The sequence below is a fragment of the Eriocheir sinensis genome, chromosome 63, assembly GCF_024679095.1.
Source record: "Eriocheir sinensis breed Jianghai 21 chromosome 63, ASM2467909v1, whole genome shotgun sequence".
NCBI classification, from domain to species: domain Eukaryota; kingdom Metazoa; phylum Arthropoda; class Malacostraca; order Decapoda; family Varunidae; genus Eriocheir; species Eriocheir sinensis.
The window spans coordinates 5,833,645-5,855,883 of NC_066571.1; the positions used below are offsets into that span (position 1 = coordinate 5,833,645).

Below are 22,239 nucleotides of genomic sequence, written 5' to 3' on the forward strand. Positions count from 1 at the left end.
TTAGGCCTCGCGAAGTATATACTCTATCAATCGACGTACACGCGCCTCAGCTGTATACCTTTGCCATTAACCTCCTTAGTCTAACGAGGGCTTCAAGTACATACCTTATATGGGCCGTTTATGCTGTGGCGTGTCTCGTGCCTGGAAGCGGAAACATTATGGGAGAAGGAGAGAGAGAGTGAAGCACGTGGCCCTCCGTCACTGTGCTCGATTCTGCTCGGTACGTTTAGTTCCATTTCAGCTTCTTCTTCTTCTTCTTTTGACCTGTAACGCTCTGTATCGCTTCTTAGGTCCTCCTCCACACTTTTATACTTCACAACATGCACTTATATTTTTATAGTGATTGATTGATTGATAGCTTATTGTTGCAAGTAATCTTCATAGTGCGCTCTTATGCACTTCACCCTGAACTTATATAGGTGTTTGTCTGTTCTTTTCTTTCCCTGAGTTTGCTTTTCTATGCCTTTTTTTGCTTTTTCCACAGTCCACTATTACACTTTTCTTTTCAATCCACTTTCACTGCTTAGCTCTTTTTTTCCAGCCAAGTTCAACCTTTGTAACGGCACTTCTGTCTAGTAGTCTTCACTGTGGGTTCTAATTTCTCTATTTTATTTCATTTCAAAGAGCAGTTCATTTTTATCCTCAATGTTTGTTTCAGTGCTTCATCGTTAGAGAAAAACGGGAAACTTGTGAACAAATTCCCCTTTCCAAGCCTTTTTATCTAAATTGAAAATGTTTTCGTAAAGTTTTTGTGATTGATGGTGCCACGATATTATTCTTTTTCTCCTTTCCTTACTGTATCCTAACTATATTACCCTAACTAATAAGTATCCAACGATTTATCCAATCCCTCTCATTTATCTTTCTTTCTAATATCACTAATTATCCTACTTTACTACTTTCATGTATCCCATTCCTCTCATTCATATTTCTTTCACTAATTATCCTTTCTACTACTTGACTGCTTCTATGCCATCCCTATCATTCATCTTTCTTTCTAATATTGCTATAATTATCCTACTTTACTATTACTTCTATCCCATTCCTCTCACTCATCTTTCCTTCTACAATATCATCATTATCCTACTTGACTATATATATCCCATTCCTCTCACTTTTTTTTTCGTATTCCCAGGTGGTTTTATTTCCTTTCATTCAGTAATCTTCAAAAATATATAACTTTTTTTTTATAACCGCATTCCTTCTATGATGATCTTTATTCGTTATCTATGCAAGCTTTGATTTGTTCACTTTATTTCCTTCACGGCAGATTCAGATACAGCCTGCCTTCTTAAGAAACTTGTATTATACGATTGGACCAGTGGAACCTGAGAAACAAAATTCACTAGCCTAGGTCACAGATAGGATATTATGTCTACTAGATGTCAGAATACACAGGTTTTTATCTCCCCCATAAGTGAGCTTCATTTTATACTGTAAATCATAGATGTAGACAACCTAACATAACTGCAGAATTTGTTACACCCCTCAGTTACCACATTTGAGATCAGTATTGTCTACCATCCTCATATTGGTCAGTACCTTCCACCTATCTCCTTAGACCATCACTCTAACTTTTCTAACGTTACATGCAACGTTCAGCTGCTTACAAATTTTTTAACCTAGTTAGTACAGTCTGGGGTTGTATAAGATTGCTCCTCAATAAACAGCTTGTTCTGTCTGATACTGCTGCCGTGTGAAGCTTATGTGTCAAAAGGATGAAACAGAACAGAAATTAAACTTCATATGCTTTAATACTGGAATCATGAATAACAGTTGTGATCTTCAAGAGTTGTAGACCAAATAGACAATTTACCGAGGAAAACATGTGGAGAAAGCTCCCTTCACCATGACTACCAACCTTAACCCTTACTCACTATGATACTTGCAATTTCATAGTAAACAGTGAATGCAGATGATGTGAAAGAGGTGATACAGTAAGATCATCATGCAGAACAGAAGCATCTTAGGTTTGGAGATCTGACATTGCAAATGCCGTCATGTTCCACAAAGGTCAGTCTCTCCTTCCTCAGATACTGCTTTTGTCTGTACTCCATAACCTGGCAAAGGAGTGAAGAGAAGGTCTTGAAAATATTATTAGCCGTCAGATTTTCAGACCCAGATGGAACACCCCTCACTCCTTCAACCCTGTTAGACAAAACAGAACATATATTCTGCCATGGAAAAATAGATGTAAAAGAAGTTGTTAGCTAAAAATTGATTTTCTTAAATATGAGCAGGACCAGGATAGTAGTCTCAAGAACAATGACTTTACAAAGCTGTTATGCATTCTTCATCATAACCACTGCAAGCCTTCCAGATAGCAATCAGTTCATCAATTGAAAATAATTTAAATTAAGATCAGAACAAATGCAAAGCTGAGTCTGAAAGACCAGATAGTGGTCCCATTACCTAGACCAACAACCTAATTGGAAAGCTGCCCAAGAAGATAAATTTATTTCTCTCACATAGTTTCTCTACATTTGATGTATTGGTAACTGACTATATAATAAACTTTTACTCTACTCTATGACAATAGCACTTTATGGATATAATAAAAGCTAGGTTAAAGCAAATGGTGGTTGCTGCAAAGCTGCCAGCTACTGGGAGAACAGCGTGTGTGTGAACTCCATGTAATCTAGTGCCCCAGGAACAGCACTGCCCGTCTTGGGGTCCGTGTAGGGCTTCATCCGCCCCACACAGTAGTCCGCCATCTCCTTGGTGAGGTTCTGGTGGAAGTTATGAAATGCAATGTAAATGACACTGTAACTTTACTTGAAAACATGACATACAAGCTATAACTGAGAAGAATTGAATTTTGAAGAATATTTTATATTTTCAAATTACTGATTCTCAAATTACAAAACTACAAATTTGCAAGCTTCATATCAATATGCAGCACACTGATCTGCAGCAAACATACCTGGTAAAGCTCTTCTCGTAAGACATAAGGACGCTCCCCAGCAGCAATTGCGCGGAAGGCATTTTGGATCTCCTCTGAGCTGTGAACATTCTCCGTCTCCTTGGAAATCATGAAGGCCATGTATTCCTGGAGGGAGACTGCACCATCACGGTTTGGATCAACCACATCTAAGATTGCCTCAAATTCTGGGTCGTTTTGTCCCTCCTCAATCATGGGTAGGTCATAGCCCAGCGCTCGCAGGCAGGACTTAAACTCTGCATGGTTCAGACGACCACACTTCTCTTTGTCGAAGTGCTGGAAAATGAGTGAGTTTTGATAAGTCATTGTAGTATACTATTATGACATACAATACTAGGACACATTTCAATATCGTAAATAAATTACTTTTTGAGATAAATTACACAAATTTACAATATCTTTAAGCTACTTACTTTGAACATCATGCTGAACTCTTTGAGGGCATCTTCTGACACTCCAGACTGGTTGCGGGCCTGAATCTGCTGCTCCAAGTTGTGCTGCATGCGCATCCCCAACTGATCTAACTGATCCCACTGCTGTGCCAACCCTACCGTGCTGTACAATGCAAATCAGTTAGAACAAAATTTCTTTAAAAACATGTTAAAAACTTTAACTATTATTTCACATTAGTGAAACTTTACCTCAATGATTAAACAGAAGGAAAGGTCTGGTTCAATATTAATATGCATCCACTAAAATTACTTGTACCAAAAGATTCTGAATAAATGAAAATTTTGTTTTACATGAACTTAAGAGAAAGAATGTATGAGTGAGTGTGTGGATGCACAGAAGGGAAAGAACGACTGCAAAGCCAGTATTAAGTTTCAAAATGGTTTGAGAGAAGTACTTCTTGAGAGGAATCTATAGGTCTAATCTGACTGCAAGGTTAAATATGAGGAGTGACAAACTTTAGGTCTAATAGAAGGTACCGACCTGTGCTCTGTGTATCTGTTGTCCAGGATGAGGTGCTCCTCCAAGATCTGCCCCAGGTCCTCAATTTTTTTGAGGTCTGACCGGCGTGCTCGCACTTCAGCAGCCTTCTGCCGTGTGGCCTCAAGCTGTTGCTCCAGGGTACCTGAGCCCTCCATCATGGAGGATCTGTCAAAGCCAAAATAATATTAACATAGAGCATTATAATTTTACATTATATTCTTTAATAAGCAATTCAAGAATATTCATGTCCACTACTTTCTTACTTTGCTAAAACCAAAAGAAAATGCACTCCAGGTTACAGCAAAAATAATGAGACTTGAGACTAAAGGTACAGTTATAAAAGTAATACTACAAACTTCAATAAAAAAACATGGAACCATGAAATCGAAGCATCAAACCATAAACAGAAACTTTGCATTACAAATACAATTCCATGAGCACAATCCAGGTGACTAAAATTTCTCTTGATGATAAACCATAACTGATTGTCATAGTAATGATAAAATTTCCTTAACACTCCCACCACTGAAGTTCAATCATTTTTATAACACAGTACATTAGTGTATTATTTATGTTAAACTGTGAATGTTAATGGTATAAAATGTAAACAGCAAAAGAGCAAAGCAAAGTGAGCTATATCACTACACACACACTCTGGGACACAGCCCATTAACAACCTCTGAGTAAACAATAAAAACAAATTTGGCATAATACTTTTAAAGCCATAATATATTCCATTGAAGTAAATACCCAGATAACATAGAGCTTTGCATAATTGTCAGGTTATGGTACAAAGATGAATAAAACTCTAAGCCTTAATATTTGAGGATTGGAAATGATACCAAAATAATGTAAATAAAAAAAGAAGGGTGCATTAATCCAGCCATGATTATGGTAAAAGCAACAACCTCCCCATGCTCAATGAAATGCTTTGTGTAATGAGCATTTTCATTCTCATTTATATAAACATCCGTCAATGCATAGTGAATGTGCAAGACTACATCCCCTAACAAATTCAACTAGAAGCTCTAAACTCCGATCAACAAGCATTCCACGGCAAACACCAAATTGCAAACTTTACAGAACTCATATTTTATGCATAGATCATTCAAAGTCAACCTGTCACACCCTTAGCATATAATTCCTCCTGAACACCCAAAACCAATCTGTCCTTAACATGAGCTGGCTACACTGGCAACATTTTTGAACCGTTTAAATTTTCATAGATCAGGTGATATCAACCCCCCCCCCAACCACACACAATTCTCTCTCACTACCTGTGTGCTGTGTGACATTCAATAGTGTTAGTCTTTGTTATTTCATAACGTGGTTAACTCATATTAGTCATATTATTTATGTCTTTGCCCCAGAAATTTCATAAAACTTTTTGACACAACTTGGCACCAAAATTCAGTTGAAATGTAAAATGCAATATTTCCTTTCATACATTAAGTAATTAATTTAATTCTTCATTACCTTAGTCAATTTCCTGTAAACCAGTCAATTTCAATTGTATCAGAACTGGTATACATATTTTTTTCATCAGGATGAGTCTAAAGAAAGTAAATACTGTCAATCTGGGGAAAGAACACCATGAACTACTAACAGTTATAGCAAGCCAAAACCAAGCTCATGCAGTAGAGAGTAATATTGACCTCTCATCATAGCCGATAAGGGAGAAACCCAGGAGGTGGAACCTGTACAGAGGGGAGAAAGATGAGCAACATAGTGCACCTCCACCAACAACATCACTCCCCAAGGCAGCTTAGATGTGGGTGCTTTGACACTCCAAACCAAGGAACCAGGAAATGCAAAGTACAAACACAACCCTTCACCATAAAATGAATAAAGGTACTGCAAATATTTCAAGGAACTGAAACCACCATAAGGCACAGTAGCAAGTAAAGATTTCAATATCTTTTTAATTTCTATGAGACTTGTGAATTACATTTTGACAAAGGAGAAAAATATCCAGCACGATAAATCACAAATACTTTACAATGATGGTGGTTTCAGCAAAAGTTGTCTCTGCATAATTGACTCAGCATGTCTAAGTGAAAAATAATACCTGAATACCTGGGCCCACAAGTAGTAGCCTTTGCTGAGAATACTTGCATAGAGACATCTAGTTGAGGGAAAAGTAATGTATTTTCATCTGTAACATTCTAGCACTTTGTTGTATAGATGTGAGTTTGGCAAAGCTCTACAAGTTAATATCTACTCAAGAGGCTCAGATGATGACATAAGCACTTGACAAATCGTATGAATATTGTAAACTTATTACACTGCTGATTATGGAACAAATCTTCATAGATAGCCTGCAAAGAGGAAATTAAGAAATATGTATCTGTATGATGTATGAAAGCAAAAAGAATAACAATGAAGAACTACTAAATGTGGCATATTACTATTTTTCACAGGAGAATAATGTGAAACAACTTCATGCTGCACTTCCAGACTACTATGTACAACCACCTGCTATTTGCATGTGCACATCTCAATGATAAAGATGTCTTGCTTCACAATTTTTGTGTGACAAAAAACAACACTCTCCTTCACATCTTATTTTTCAGCTAATGCGCTTATGAACTTGGTGGTGAGTGAATCTTGCTCCATTTTTTTAGCAATCTTTCCAACTTTGTAGCTTTTTTCTTCCAAACCTACAACTTCCTTCCATCCACATTTGCAAGACAAAACATGGGCGTGACAATGGTGATGATGCCAATGAATACAACCCACTTCCCCATAGCTAAGTTAAGGTTCATAGCAACAGTGCTCTGGTCTGGAAACAGTATTCAGATTTTTTTTTAATGTGCAACTTAACTGTCACTACAACTTCAGCATCCCTTTCACTCCAAAGACTGAATCAACACTACTCATCTAAAATGCTGGTCCTTTTCAACTTTCTGAATTTACTCTAAGAAAAGTGACTACGGAGCCTGGTGAGGCAAAAATGATTAAGTTTTTTAGCATTACTGACTTCTTATGGCAGCATGGCAGGTTCAAATCCACATATCTAACCTGTCCTATCTCATGGCATACTACACAATGCTTACCCCTGCAAAGTACATCCTCAAGACCAAGCTTTTGTGGCTCATATTCAGTAGACCACAATGCTTTCCAGGTAAGGGTCAAGTAAAAATATAAAAGGCAAAGGACAACCCACCTTGTATCTGTCAACAACTGGTGGAAGGCATTTGCGTGCTTGGCAAACTCTTTCCTCAGTTTATCATTCTCTTCCTGCCGCTGCGCCTCCTTGGACAGCTCCATGTCTCGTTCCTACAGGAAGACAAGAAAAGAGTCAGAGGAAATTGTATATCTAATGACAAAGGGATCTTAAGCCAGACATGAAGCCATAAACTATTTACATTAATACATGCCACTAATAAATTTGGCTTTACCTTAATGATTTTCTGAAGGTTCTGCCACGTGTCTTCCAGAGCCTCCATGGTAAACCAGGTGTAGGGGTTTGGGCCAACATTGTAACTCTTGATCTGCTGGTCAAGGGCAGCCAGAGCCTCAAAGTCTGCTTGGGCTGAGGAGAGGGAGGCCTGGAACTGGGCATGAGCCTCTCGCAGAGCCTTGATTTCTTCAATGCTGAACAAAAGAACAGGAATAGTGATGAAACATCCATTTAAAATTAATGAATTCTTGCTTAAAATGTAATATAAGGATATTACTATAGTGCTAACAGTAAGGATTTTAAGAAAATATTTTTAGGTTACTGTTTTGGAAAAAATATGAACAGCTTTTAAATTCAAAATTGAAACACATGCAGCGAAGCATTTCTTACCTGTTGCAACGCACTGGGTCAGTCAGATCCTCCTCAGCATTTTCAAACCATGAGTTGAAGGCAGAGGCCTTCTTGGCAAAGGAGAGGTAGAGCTCCTCAATTTCACGGAACTGTTCCTGTTTGAGTACAATTGGATTTTAGTATTTTCCTGAGGATGAGATAGCATCATTATCTCAAGCAAATTACTTATAAAAATACTAACAATGTAAGCAACATGGCTGAATCCCTTACAAACCTGCATCACTAACAGCTTGTTCTTGCGCTCAAGGGAATCGCTGAGGAGTTTGTTCCAGCGAGCCACAACATCAGCGTGACGCTTGATGATAGATTCACTCTGCTCATGGTTACCAGACACCAACTGGTCCTTGAGGGTAGTGATGTTCTGGATACCCTCATGCTCAAAAGCAGCAAGGCCTGTGGGGCAGAGAGTTTTATAAAACCATCCATTACTGGAAAAAACCCTAAACATTCACATAAAAAATATACACATAAAACAACGACTAGAGGGCATTAGAGGAGTTATCAATGGTGTAGAGGGAATTCTGCTGATAAAGAATCTTTCCTGTGATGCTGTAGCAAGTCTAAATAAAAGGAGAATTCCAATTATATTCCTAGTTGTTTTGGTACTCTCCTCAAGAAAACCTACAACTATTCGTGCCTCACCAGCATCAAAGGTTTCTTGCTTAGTGAGGAGTGTCTGGACAGAACTTAGGTCACGTCCAAACTCCTCAGACTTGACATGCGACTCCTTATCAGCAATCCACGACTCCACCACATCAGCCTTCCAGATGAACTGGAGGTAAGCCAGGTTGTCTGCAAGCTTCCTCTTCCTGCGGGTAGCAATTTCGTTCAGAGCATCCAACTTGTCCTTCAGCTGCTGGCACCGCTGCTTGATGGAGTCTCCGTGGTGATTGCCATCTGCCACCAGCTTGGCTCCGGCCACACACACGTCATTGCAGCGGTCACGGTGAACAGCAAAGTCAGTCTCAAAGGCATCATGCTTCTTCAGGAGACCTTGGGCAGCAGCCATGTTGTCTCCATAGTCTGGGACAGAGAGAAGCTGAGTCTTCTCACTGATCCAGGCCTCCTCCTCCTCCACCTTAGCAAGGAACTGCTGGTAAGTAAGAGACTGCTCCAATTTCTGCCCACGCTGCTCAGCCATGGTCTTCAGTTGGGACCAGGTTTCAGACAGCTGCTGGAGACGACTCTCTATCTCCGACACACCCACATTAGACACGCCCATCAGCTTCTCTCCAGCTTCTTGCACAGCTTGGATGGCTGGCTCATGGGAAGCCAACTCTGCTTCCAGACGCTTGTGCTTCTTCCTGAGGTTCTGCACACCAGTCAGGTCTCGTCCAAAGTCTTCAGAGGCAACAAGAAGTTTCTTTTCCTTGATCCATGATTCCTCATCTGCAATGTCTCTGAAGAACTGATGAAGGGTGAGAGCTTCATTCAGCCTAGACTGGCGGTGGGCGGCCAAGTTCTTGATGCGCTCATATCTCTCATTGATGCTCTGACGCTTCTCCTGAATATTTGCAGTGTCAAACTGACCACTTTCTACAAGGGAATCAGCTTGCCCGTTCATGTCACTGATGCGGTCATCGTGGGCTTGGATGTCTGCTTCGACAAGCTGGTGCTTCTTCATCAAGTTCTGAACACTGGCAAGGTCTTTGCCCACATCTTCATTGGTGAGCAGAGACTCTACCTCACCAAGCCAGAAGTCCAAATCCTTTACAGCTGCAATAAATGTCCTTTGCTTGTTTGCCTCTTTCAGCTTCAGAGATTTTTCAGCTGATTTTTGAGTCAGGAAGTCCCACTGCTCTGAGATGGATTCCAGCCTCTGCTGCACGGCCTCCTCCGAGCCAGCACACTGGTGCTTATCAATCAGGTTCTGTCCCATTGACAGAACACTCTGGATTCGATCAGCATTTGCAGCTAATTCAGCCTCAAATGCTTGGTGCTTCTGGTGCTTGGACTGAATATTAGCTGGATCCTTGAAGCTTTCCTCGGTGGCAACTTGCAGCTTTTCAGCGATCCAGTTCTCAATCTCATCAGCATCACGAGAGAACTGTTGCAATGTCTGAGACTCCCCAAGCTTGGAGCGCTTCTCAATGAGAGCCTCCTTCAGGTGCTGCCAGCGATCCAGCACTTGTCCTCTCTTGTCCCCAATATCTTTCATGGCATAGTGTTCAGCAGCAACAAGCTGATCAGCAAACAAGTTCAGAGCAGCTATTTTCTCCTCTTGGGCATTGATGGCCTTATCGAAGTCCTCGTGTTTCTTAATGAGTGCCTCCACATTATCAGCCTTGGCATCAGCTTCATCAGACGACAGGAAAGCCTCTCGAGATGACATCCAGTTTTCGGCTTGCTCACAGTCTCGGTAGAACAGCTGGAGTTCTAGGCACTGGTCCAACTTCATGCGACGTGCAATCCATGCCCTTTGGGAGAAGATAACAATATATAAGAACTAAATGAAAATATGTCCTCTGTTTTTATTTATACATTTTTACACATCTCAGAAGCACTGTCTCATATTCAACATAGTCACTGCAAGCCATGAAGCATAATGGACATATGGGAGCTCCTATGGAGAAAATAAACTGCGGGAACCAGAAATGTATGCACTCAACTGAATCAACTAGCACACACATAAAAGGTCAATGAAGGTATGCAAAAAATATCTGAAACGATCTATATGCATCCCTCTCAGACCAGACATACAACCCACCTCACATTACAACAAAAGAGAAGCTCTGCAAAATGTCAGTAGATATGCATACAATCACAAAAAAATACTCATGTACATGCTCACCTCTCAAGCTCCTCTCGAGCCCTATTCATGGCCTCCAACTTCTCCTGGACCTCAGCAGAAGCAAAGTGACCTGACTGCAGCAACTGATGTCCAAAGAGCTCAAAGGCTTGGAAGGTGCCAGCCCGAGCATCAATTTCTGTCCGGTGTTCCTAGGTCGAGGAAAGCTTATTAGAACTCAATCCATGCATTTTGACTCCTTCACCAATAATTCTTGAATCCTGGCAAAACATGAGCCTGTACCAATATGTACTCTGGGTTTCATACTTTCTGGATAAAGAAAGATCAGCTCTCAATTCCTAATAATGGTTCAAGCAAATACATGATTATCCTTCATGAAAAAACAAAAAAGCTCATACAGCTATAACATAAACGTGTACCCATGTCTTGGTTGACTGTGGATTCAGAAGTGCTTTTAGAAGGTTCTACTGAACTAAGGTAATTTGAAACAGTAATACATGTGTAGGTAAAAATGTTTGTCACCAAATGTTCACACTTTAGTAATGTCATGCTACAATCGGAGGTCAATAATTATATAACAAATCTATAATCACTAATGTCTACACAAAACCATTTCTGATACAGATATAAGTTTCAGATACATTAGTATTTTATAATTATTACTCAACCAGCTTTCGTCTTAGTAAAAACTGCAACCTGTCAACTCTGATGAGTGTCTGCATATTAGCAGCCAAGAATGGGAGGTACCCTACAGGTTGATGGATTAATGCTAGGCAATAGCTTTATATTTTGGGGATCTCACTGCAAATGACAATATGTATGTACAATCAGTTTTTGGTATTAGTATCATGTTCCTGTGTCACAAACATGCTTTATTAGAATGACTTGCTGAGTGGAGCATTTCATGTGGGAATGTAATCTAGATTCAAATTTTGCATGCAAAACCAATAGAATTTAATGTGGAACCAATTAAATATATATTAATACACACTATATTGCACAAAATTATCTTTCTTGTAATACAAGACTCAATTTAAGGAGCAAATTCATATTAAACAGTGAAATACCTTACCATATCATAAAGATGTGATGTGTTAAAAGTATTACAAATGACAAGAAATGCTCTAAAATTTTGATTACTACAGTAATGAAGTTGGTGCCAGGTGTATTAGTCTGGGAAATCTACACATATTTAGTAGGTTACTACCCAAGGTCTGTAAACACTCAAAAACACACATTTACAGCATTTAATTGCACACCACCCAACACCACCAGTACCTGGGGGATACCATAGCGTGAGTCAAACTCGGACCTGAAGCTCTAGAAAAGGAAGGTTGTGTTACCACCTAAATTTTCTTCAGGAACTTCCACAAGCCCCCCTCCTAGTCAATGTAAAGTGTATAAGGAGGAGCTTACACAAGCCCCCTTCCTAGTCTATGTAAAGTGTATGAGGAAAAAAAAAAAATAAATAAATAAATAAATAAAAAAAAATTGTAAAGCTACTTTCAAATGTCCCAAGTCTGATGTCTATTTGGAAGTTGAGTTGGGAATTATTGTGCTCGCTGTAAGTTTAAAAGTTTGGTCCATCAGTTCAATATCATTTCCTTTAAAAAATATTATTAAAACAATCAGATCATGTGTACCTACAAGTATCATACAATTTTGCATTTGTTATATGTGATTTCATTTGTGTTGAATACTAAAAGGTGATGTTTTAAACACTTTTGTAAATTCACTTAGTGTCTCAATACAATAAGTGAAATAAAACATACGTGAGAGATGACGTGAGTGACCATCCGCCAAGTGCCACACTCTTGAATCTAATATTTTAGTATTGTCATTATCTTACACCACAAACTTCTCTCTATCTGAAGGAATTAAACTGCTCTTGTATCACAGTATTTGTAAGACTGGGAGCTATGTTTGAACATGGGATACACTTCTCAACCCCTAAGAACTACTCTATCTCTGTGCTAACATTGAGAGGGTGTTTGAGTCTCTTACCTGGTGCCTCTCCAGCAAAGCCTCAGCCCCTGTGACATCAGTGGCCAACTCATCAGAGCTCACGAGCCCCATCATGGAGGCAATCCAGGAGCTGAGGTCACGGTAGTCGCTAAGGAAACGTTGGAGATCGTACGAGTCCAGCAGCTTTTCCTTTCTTGCATTGGCCTGTGAAATGAGTGTGTTGTAGTGCACTCAGGGCATGTGCATGTCTCTACATAGAACAGGGTTTGTAATCATTAAAGTTATTTTAATAAAACTTACACAGAATAATTTGTAAAGCTGCTCAATCTCATTACCTTGGCAGTCAGCTGAGTCCAGAGTTCATTGATTTCCCTCTGCTTGCCATAGATGGTGTCTGCTGCCTCTGGGTGGGTCTGCATCAGCCTGTTGGCTGTCTCATCCAGCTGACGGATCTTGTCTCCCAAGGCGGCCAAATCACGCTCCAGCCCTACATGAGGAAAAAAATTAAAGGAAAATAAAGGTCGTCTTGTTTCAAGTGCAACTCATGTGAATATTGGAATTCACAAATTTGATAATACTCAATATGTAGCAGAGATCCTGACATAGTCTGGTGCTTGGAGCAAACTTAACCACTTCTATCTCTAACTCCTTTGCACTGCCTTAATATATACAGTACAATAGTTAAAAGTAGCTGTACAGTCACCTCTTACTAATGCAGAGGAAATAAGAAACATATCTTTAGCAGACAGGTCAGAGCCCCATTATGCATAAAAGTTTGGCAAACTGCATGCATCCACGTACACACCTTCATGTTTACGCTGCAGGGCCTGCACACTGCGCAAGTCCCGGCCACAGTCGTCATTGTTAAGGGCTTCATCCTTCTCTTGGATCCAGTCCTTCGTCTCATCAACGTCACGATGGAAACGCTGAACTTCATGAGCTGAGCCCAGCTGGAACTGACGCTCCTGCAGAAAAAAAAAAAAAAAAGTCAATTAAATCTTCAAGACAAGCTGAAGACTAGAAAAATTTTGCATTAATCTGTCAATTTGAACTTTTTTTTTTTAGTATGTTTAAACTGATATCATCGAAAACCATCTAATCTTTTCTTAACTATTCTATAATTGTTTCTTACAATCTTCTATGTTTGCTTCTTAAGATCATCCACTATGGACATCCAAAAAACACCACATTCGTTTCTGTCATACACTTCATTCTGGTACACTCCCTGCTTTTTATTCCCCAATCCTCTCTCTGATATTCAAATAAAATAAACAAAAATATGCAAAAAGGCAAACCTGAGCCATCTGGTGGAGAGAGTTCCACTTGGTGTTGAGTTCTTCAATCTGTGTCTGGATCTTGAGAGCTGCCTCGGTCTGGCCAATACTCATCAGTTGTAGGGCGATCTCGTTCATCTCAGCTAGACGCACTTCATTGGCCTGAAGGTCTGTCTTGAAGTCATCAAACTTCTTCTGAAGTACTTCCACCTGAAAGATTTGAAGGAATAGATTATGTATCTGCTGTAAATAAAGCTAAAAATTAAGATCAGCAAATTTATGCATTGTCAGTCATCCAAGATGGCAGTGTACATCAACAGTATCACAAACCTGCTCCAGATCCTCTCCAACATCCTCAATCTGTGCATGCTGCTCCTTGTCCTTGATCCACTGGGAGAGCTCAGCTGCCTCCCTCACCAGCACGCAGGCCTGCACGGTCACACTCAGCTTCTTTTGGCGGTCCCGAGCCAGTTCCATCAAATTCTTATACTGGCCCTGTGAAAGCAAACACATTAGGATGCATTTCCTATATGCCATTGATGTCTCCCATTATATTATGAATCATTATGCTTCATCAACCTTCATATTTTACCCAAATAATCAATCTGTCACATGAGACACATAAAGGTCTTCAGTATGTGGACGTACCCTGATCTGGTTCTGACGAGCAGCAATGGAATTCCCGTCAGCCAGGTTCTGCTGGGATGCTGTCAGCCCAGAGTCAATCTTCTTCACATAGGCTGCCGGCACAAAGCCTTGGCGGTCGTTCACCTCCACCTTCCACCAGTCCTTGTTGGTGGCATTGAGGAGGGTCAGCACATCGTTCTTCTTCATGGAGACTTCACGTGGTGACTTCTCCGTGTAATCGTAGAGTGCGACAACACATTCCTTCCCTGTGATGTCAGTGACTGGCACCTCCTGTTGACGGCATGCTGCAGCCTGCTCGTCCAGGGCAGCGATGGTGGAGCTGAAGGCCTCCAAGTCACTCATCAGAGCCTCGTGCTTTTTCAGTAGAGCCTCAGCAGAGTCTTCGTCCTTGCCAAAATCTCCTCCAGAAGCAATGGGCTCCTTTTCCTTCATCCATGACTCTGCCTCGTTAGCATCAGCAAAGTACTGGTGGGCTTGCAGGGAGTCGTCCAGGTCTTGGCGGCGCTGGTTGGCTCGGTCCTTCAGCTGCGCCCAGTGCTGGTTGAGGGTGTTGACCCGCTGCTTGATCTCTTCCCCAGCAAAGTGCCCGTCACTGATCATGTCCTCCCCAGACGATGTAACAGCAACAATCCTGTGTTCATGATTGTTCACTTCAGCAAGAACTGCCTGGTGCTTCTTGATCAGGTTCTGAACACCAATGAGATCTCGGCCACGGTTGGTGGAGCCAGCAATGGGCTCCTTCTCCCGGATCCAGGCCTCTTCGTCGTCAATGTCTCGGAACAACTGCTGTACCAGCAGGGAGTCTTTGAGGCGGTCCTTGCGCAAGGTCATTGGCTTCTGCAGAGCGTTGTAACGTTCCTGGAGGGTCATTTGCTTGGCCTTAATGTTGTCGGCATCAAAGTGCCCACGATCAACAAATTGGTCAGCAGCAATTCTCACTCCATCAATCCTATCCTGGTGGGCAGCAACATCGGCCTCAAGCAAGGCCTGCTTCTTCAAGAGGTTCTTTACAGCTGTGAGATCCTTGCCAAAGTCTTCACTCATGAGCTGCCCCTCAATTTCAGACAGCCACAACTCAATGTCCTCTACTCCTCGGTTAAACTGCTGTTGCTGTGAAGCTTCCTCAAGCTTTGACCCCTTCCTGCGAGTTGCATCCTCCAGAGAGGTCCACAGCTGGACAATCTCCTCCATGCGGCTACTGATCTTATCACTGGCATAATGTTCAGCATCGAGCAGCTCCTTTCCTGTTGAAGTGATTTCTTCAATGCGTGACTTGTTGGCACTCAGTTCCTGGTCAAAGTTTTGGTGCTTTTGAACCTTACCATTAAGGTTTGTTGGGTCAAGGTAGCTATCATCAGTGGCAAACTTCAGCTTCTCGTTAATCCATCCCTTTGTTTCATCACAGTCACGTTCAAATTGCTGGAGACGGTAGGAGTCTTCAAGCATGGTTCTACGACGAGCAGACATTTCCAGCAGATCTGAGCGACGCTCCAGGAGAAGTTCTCGCCTCTGAGACACATCATCTGCAGCATAATGCTGCCCTTCCATCAGTTTGGTGGCAAATTCATCCAAAGCCTTGATCTTTTCTTCCTGAGCAGCAAGAGATTTTTCAAAGTCTTCATGTTTCTTAATCAGAGCTTCAACAGAATCAATGGAATCTCCAAGATCTTCATTTTCCAGGAAAGCTTCTTGCTTGGCCATCCAAGTGTCAGCCTGCTCTGTGTCACGGTAGAACAGCTGCAGATCCATGCACTGCTCATACAGGATGCGTCGCTCCTCCCACAGGGCCAGCAGGGCAGCCTTCTCCTGTTTGAGGGTCACAAGCTTTTCCTTGACTTCCTCAGATGCATGATGATTCTTTTCCACAAGTTTTTCACCAGCCTCACGGCTTGTTTTGAAGCTGTCTTCACGGGCATCAATTTCTCCCTTGTGCTCCTGGTGGCGCTCCAGGAGAGCTTCAGCCCCTGCTACATCCTTGGCTAACTCATCAGCAGAAATAATAGCACGCATGTCATTGATCCAAGAGATGAGGTCTCTGAAGTCAGAGAGGAAGCGGTGCAAGTAGTAGGAGTCATCAAGACGACGGCGCCTCTCCTGAGCCTTGGAAGTCAGGGTGGACCAAGAATGCTCAATCTCTGCCAACTTTGCCTTTGTCTGCTCAGCATGGTCAGAATGGATTCCACACAGACGAGTTGCTTCTTCCCCAAGGGTAGAAACTTTGTCCTCCAAGGCGGCAAGGTCACGTTCCAGACCTTCATGCTTTCGCTGCAGAGTCTGGACTGATGCAAGGTCACGGCCATAGTCATCTGAAGAGAGGACAACATCTTTCTCTGCAATCCAGGCAATGGTTTCATCAGCATCCCTGTTGAAACGCTGAATCTCGTGAGCGCCAAACAGCTTCTCCTGACGGTTGAGAGCCAGCTGGCGCAAACGCTGCCATGCTTCGTTCAGTTCGTTCTTCCTCTTGGTGATGACCTCCACCTCTGGGTGTCCCTCACTCACCAGCTTCTCTGCCAGAGCATTAACCTCAGTGACACGGTATTCCTGGGCAGCCATGTCCTTCTGGAACTCATCAAACTTTCTCTGCAGCACCTCCACATGCTCCAGGTCAACACCAAACTCTTCTGAGGTCACATATGCCTCCTTGTCATTGATCCAGTACATGACTTCATCACACTGGCGCTGGAACTGCACCAGGACCAGAGCCTGCTGCAGGCGCATCCCCTTGTCTGCCAAGCGGCTCAGCAACAGCTCCCACAGCCGATGCAGCTCATCTGAAAGATTTGGTGAGCTTAGAGCACATTCCAAATAATATCAGTCTAATGCAAACTGGCTATGGCAAGAAAAATCCTTTAAAGTAATAGTATATATATATATATATATATATATATATATATATATATATATATATATATATATATATATATATATATATATATATATATATTATATATAAAATATTGAATTTATTTTTATTTTCACTATTCTTCACAGACTTTGATTTTCTAAAGTCTAAGGATATATTCTTACCAAGCTTCTGCCGGATGACATCAGCAGCAAAGTGCTGCTCGCTGATCATCTCAGAGCCAGTATTGTCCAGCACCACAATGGCATTGGAGTGGGCAGCCACCTCGGCCTCAAAGGCCTGGTGCTTCTGGATCTTGGCTTGCAGGTTGGTGGGATCTTTGTAGCTTTCATCAGAAGCTGCCTGAAGCTTCTCATGAATCCAGGACTCCAGCTCATCAGCATCACGCTTGAAATACTGCAAAAGGGCCAATTTAACATTAGTGGAAAGCAGGTAACTTTATTTGATTCCATTTATCCTAGCAGATATTTTTCTTTCAACTGTAAAACTCTTGAGTAAGGAAAGAAATGAAAATTGGAATGCTATGTTTAATGAAATTTTGTCAAAGTATATGCACAAACTAAGGAATATCTATGATAAAGGCTTTATAAGCTGGAATACTATAAGAAGGACTCAATTCAACAAACTAAAAGGTGAGATAATATAAACACACAATAGTAAAAGGTGAGAAAATACACAGACACACAATAGTGAAAGGTTCTCTTCACCTGGAATCGGCGTGAATCCTCAAGCTTATCTCTCTTCCTGCGAGCCTCAGAGCGGAACTGGGAATACCGCGAGAGGACCTGGTCTCTCCGGTCCTGGATGTCCTCGGCAGTCTCCAGGATCGACACCTCCTTCACCACAATGTTACCCTCCATCTTGGCGGCTGGGGTTTCTACTGACGCCTCAATCTTTACAACTTTTAATCTTGCTTCTCAGAAGTTACTTTCTTTCGGGGACTAACTATGCACCTGACGGCTTTGGTACACAGTTAAGAACCTGACGTCAAGCAAATTACTTCCAAGAGCTGAAAAACAAGGTGCACAATATTATCATTTTCAATTTCAAGAAAGAGGATATCTACAAATATTTTTTCGTCATATAAATTTATTAGTTTCAAATAAATTGTACATTTGGCAGACAAAAATTTAAATTTTTGGCAATTATAGTTAATAGAAATGCATCACTCTAATGCTCCAAGTCCTGACTCCTGACCTCTCTTGTCCCTATCAACACCTTTTTACCTTTAGTGTAACTTGACTCTAAACTTATCCTCCTTGTAGACCTGGGGGGGAGGGGAGACAAGCCCTAAGAGCCTCCTAGTATCCTTCTCCCATACCTAACCTAGGCTTATGGATCCCAAGAAAGTACCTAGCCCAACTAACAGCTTGTGGACTTCACACCCTAAGTGTAACAGAGCAGGTTGCAAGATATTTAATTATATATACAGGGGGCCCTCAGGTTATGACTTCCTCGACCTACTACGTTTCAAGATTACGACACAACTCCCATAAATTATGAAAAATCCTTGTTTCGACTTATGATATTTGTGTTGTAATTAAGAACTTCACGCGTGAACTTGTATGCGACCGCTGCGTATGCCATTTTGATTTGTTGTGCTTTCACTCTCTTTGATTTGAGGGTAGGGACTGACAGTTCCTTCTAATAAAGGGCGTGTTTCGATTTACATACTAAATTAGGTTACACAGTGTCGTAGGAACAGAACTCTGTTATAAGTCGAGGACCCCATGTATATATATCTTTTTAATACTGCTACCTGCAAACCATTTCCTTTACCGAGATATTTCTAAGCATTGCCCAATAAGTATTGTGTGATGCTAATCCTTTCTTAATTGTGTGAAGTCTTATAATCAAGATTTCCATCATATTTTCCTTAGAGACTAAGAAAACTGATCAAAACACCACAAATATGTGTGATGATGCATCAGCTAATATACTAATATGAGGAAGTTCTAGATACTGACCTGTGTGGGAGACTCTTGTGTGGAAGTGTGTAATGTTACATGGAATGTTGAACTGATAGGATGTGATAAGATTGGGTGTGATAAGCCAGCAAAGGCTGATAAATTTTATCCTAGATTATGTGTGTGATAAATGCTTCTTTGCTTGAGTGGCAGGGATCAGGTGACTTTCACAGAATATGGTCTACTCATAAAATAATAAATAATAAATAATATAATATGAATAATAAAATATTCTAAATAATAATAAAAATAGAGCATTAATATCACTTGGGCATACAATACTAACACATTAGCAGTAATTAGTAATCACTTTGGGTTATTAAAAGAATCTGTGCTACTATTTTCCTCTCAAACTTAATAGAAAAAAACTTGTACTACTCATTAAACTTGTCTCAACTGGATGATAAAATATCCAGTGGGCTCTTTCATTAACAAGGCATCCTTGTAGCAAGGGAGGAAGTGGTGCTGGGCTAAATTGGATAAGAGGTAGTAGCACTAAGTGGGTCAAGTTAAGAACACACACACACACACACACACACACACACACACACACACCATTGCAGATTTCCAATTAAAATCAATAATTATATTAAACTTTTAACCACAATTGATGTTTGCTCCTCCCCTGATGCTACATAGAACATCCAGTACTGACATCAGATGCCCAAGGGGGTATGAATAGTAAACATCAAAGAAAAAATAAAATATGCTAGTAGTACTTTAAATCAATATATCTGGCTAGAATATCTGCAGATTCTGGACACACATATGAATAACCTGGAACAGTAATTGATATGTTATATGAGTAAGTACTTAAAGCAGCCTTCCAAAGCTGAAACAAGTCAATCTGAATGCCGGAAAAGGAGTCTAAAATATATATGAAGTTACCATATTTCCTCCTATATAAGATCCCTTCACTACAAGCCCCATCAAATTAGTGACAGCAAGCCTACATAAAAAGGTGAGGCGCTTACCCATGTATCCTGTAATATGAGGAGAGCCACACCCTCCTTCCCTCGCCACCCGGCATAATAAGTGGGAAGAGGCGGGCGACAGGGAAGAAGGGGGAGGCAGAGGTGGGTGGGGCGAGGGGTGAGCAACCTAAATTTAGCAGTGGTCTCAACCATCCTTACCAGTGGTGCCATACATCCTAATACTTTACGTTATAATTTACTGCCAACAGAGTATTTAGCATCCATTCTACACGATTATGTATACAAATGAATGAGTAACAGCCAGATTAAATAAAAAATCGAGATAACATTACACGTATACTACACGTCAACTGAAAATTTGGCAGTGATCTCACCCATCCCAAACACTGGTGCCATAGATCCTAATACTTTACGTTATAATTTACTGCCAACAGAGTATTTAGCATCCATTCTATACGATTATGTATACAAATGAATAACAGCCGGATTAAAAATAAAAAAATCGAGATAACTTTACACGGATACTACACGTCAACTGAGAATCCATGAAATCAGTAACCAAGGAGTGACAATCGTTAGGAAGAATAGATGGCACTTCATATCAGCCATGGAAAACAATAAACGAATAAGTAAACGAGTTAATAAATAGATAAATAAATGAATAAATACCAAAGCATCCACGCATAGCATCCTTGACCCGTAAAATTTACTCGTTGCCATATGCTGCCTTTCACGCATTCCATTACATTGCCATCACGACTATAACCCAATATACACAACATTTCCACGCCTAGAAAGAATTATTTAGCCCTACGTAGAGGTTATTACACTTATCCCCGCTTGCTAAGAGACGTAACCACACACACTCAAAAAAACTGACATTTCCAGCACACCCATGGATCTGTCACGGCATATGAGTCATCACTTAATTATATGCTTTCTAAATGATGTAGAGTAGTAGACATCCCTCTTAGATTATTTATTTCACCCTCTTTCCCCTTGCAACCCTCTACTTCCTGACGTGTAAGTAAAAATAACCACAAAAACGGGGGAAAAATGGAAACAGGGCGGGGAAGAAGGGAGCAGCCATCAACCGTTACTTATTTGCTTTCTAATTCATAAGGAACAGCGGACATTGCTCTCAGGACAAATATCTAACCCTCTTTCTCCTAACAACACTCCACTAACTAACGTAGACGGGAAAATAACCGCAAAAAACAGGAAAAAAACAGTTATGAAGGGCGGGGCGGCGGTGACCTGCCAACCCAACCCACCGCTAAAGCCTTATATCTCCACGTTACACGGTTCGAACCCCGCCGACAGCCACTCCACAGCATGCTACAACATTAAACAGTAAATATCAGTCCATTGAAACAGGAAAAAACGCTAACTTACAAGATTTTTCGCAGATTTGTGGGACCCGGACGGCTACGGGACCTCCTTCCTATCGACTGGTCTTGAAGCTGCTGCGGGCGAGGTGACTTACAGGTGAAGGGACGACTTTATTTTTCCTCTTTTATTCACTCTACAAAGGTTATTTTCTTCATATAGTATGCTCAAAAGATTCAATTATAGATGGGATAGTCCTGTTTGGATTGTGAATGGTTAGTAATTTCGTAATGAAGAGTTATGTTTAAAAATGTGTGTGTCTGAGAGGGGAGGTTGGCTGGTAAGGGTAACAGCAGTCACTCAAACCCATTTTCTTTTCCCTCTTTCAAGGAGGTACTGCTGCTTTTATTCCTGTTTCTTTCCTTTTTCGCCTATGACAACCTCTGAAGAATATATAGGTCTTCTCAAAAAAATCAATAATAGCTTTCTCTTTTTTCCAGTTTTAAGGAGATACTACTATTACCTCTTATTTCTTTCCTTTTTCGCCTATGAAAACCTCTGAGGGATAGGTCTCAAAAAGTCAATATAGCCTATAGGCTCTTTTTTTTGCCATTATTTCAAGTATTACTGCTTCTACTCTTAACCCTTTCCTATTTAGCCTTTAACATAACCTCTGAAGAATATTATAGGCTATACGTCTCAAAAGTCAATAATGGTTTGCTTTTTCTCCAGTTTTAAGGAGATACTACATTATTTTTTTACTATTATACCTACCTTTAATTTTCCTGTCTGTTTATGACGTATAGCCTAACCTCTGA

At 40.8% G+C, this 22,239-nt stretch overlaps 1 protein-coding gene across 5 annotated transcripts; it reads right to left on the reverse strand.

Annotated features, from left to right (window-relative positions):
* Window positions 1–1,735: 1,735 nt before the first annotated feature.
* Window positions 1,736–21,636, reverse strand: LOC126986909 (spectrin alpha chain-like). 5 transcript variants are annotated; one of them, XM_050843403.1, is made up of 21 exons: window positions 21,488–21,636; window positions 17,898–18,199; window positions 17,355–17,586; window positions 14,325–17,098; window positions 14,007–14,171; window positions 13,698–13,886; window positions 13,208–13,367; window positions 12,738–12,889; window positions 12,442–12,606; window positions 11,716–11,757; window positions 10,480–10,628; window positions 8,331–10,105; window positions 7,903–8,081; window positions 7,668–7,783; window positions 7,276–7,471; window positions 7,041–7,153; window positions 5,530–5,571; window positions 3,875–4,039; window positions 3,355–3,496; window positions 2,924–3,217; window positions 1,736–2,729 (listed from the first exon to the last, which is right to left on the reverse strand). In XM_050843403.1, the coding sequence occupies exons 2-21, from the start codon at window positions 18,048–18,050 to the stop codon at window positions 2,601–2,603; spliced, it is 7,332 nt and encodes a 2,443-aa protein (XP_050699360.1). In that variant the 5' UTR covers window positions 18,051–18,199; window positions 21,488–21,636; the 3' UTR covers window positions 1,736–2,600. The 5 variants fall into 5 exon arrangements, with proteins under 5 accessions (XP_050699360.1, XP_050699361.1, XP_050699362.1 ...); XM_050843404.1 differs by lacking the exon at window positions 21,488–21,636 and adding an exon at window positions 20,132–20,278; XM_050843405.1 differs by lacking the exon at window positions 11,716–11,757.
* Window positions 21,637–22,239: the final 603 nt, after the last annotated feature.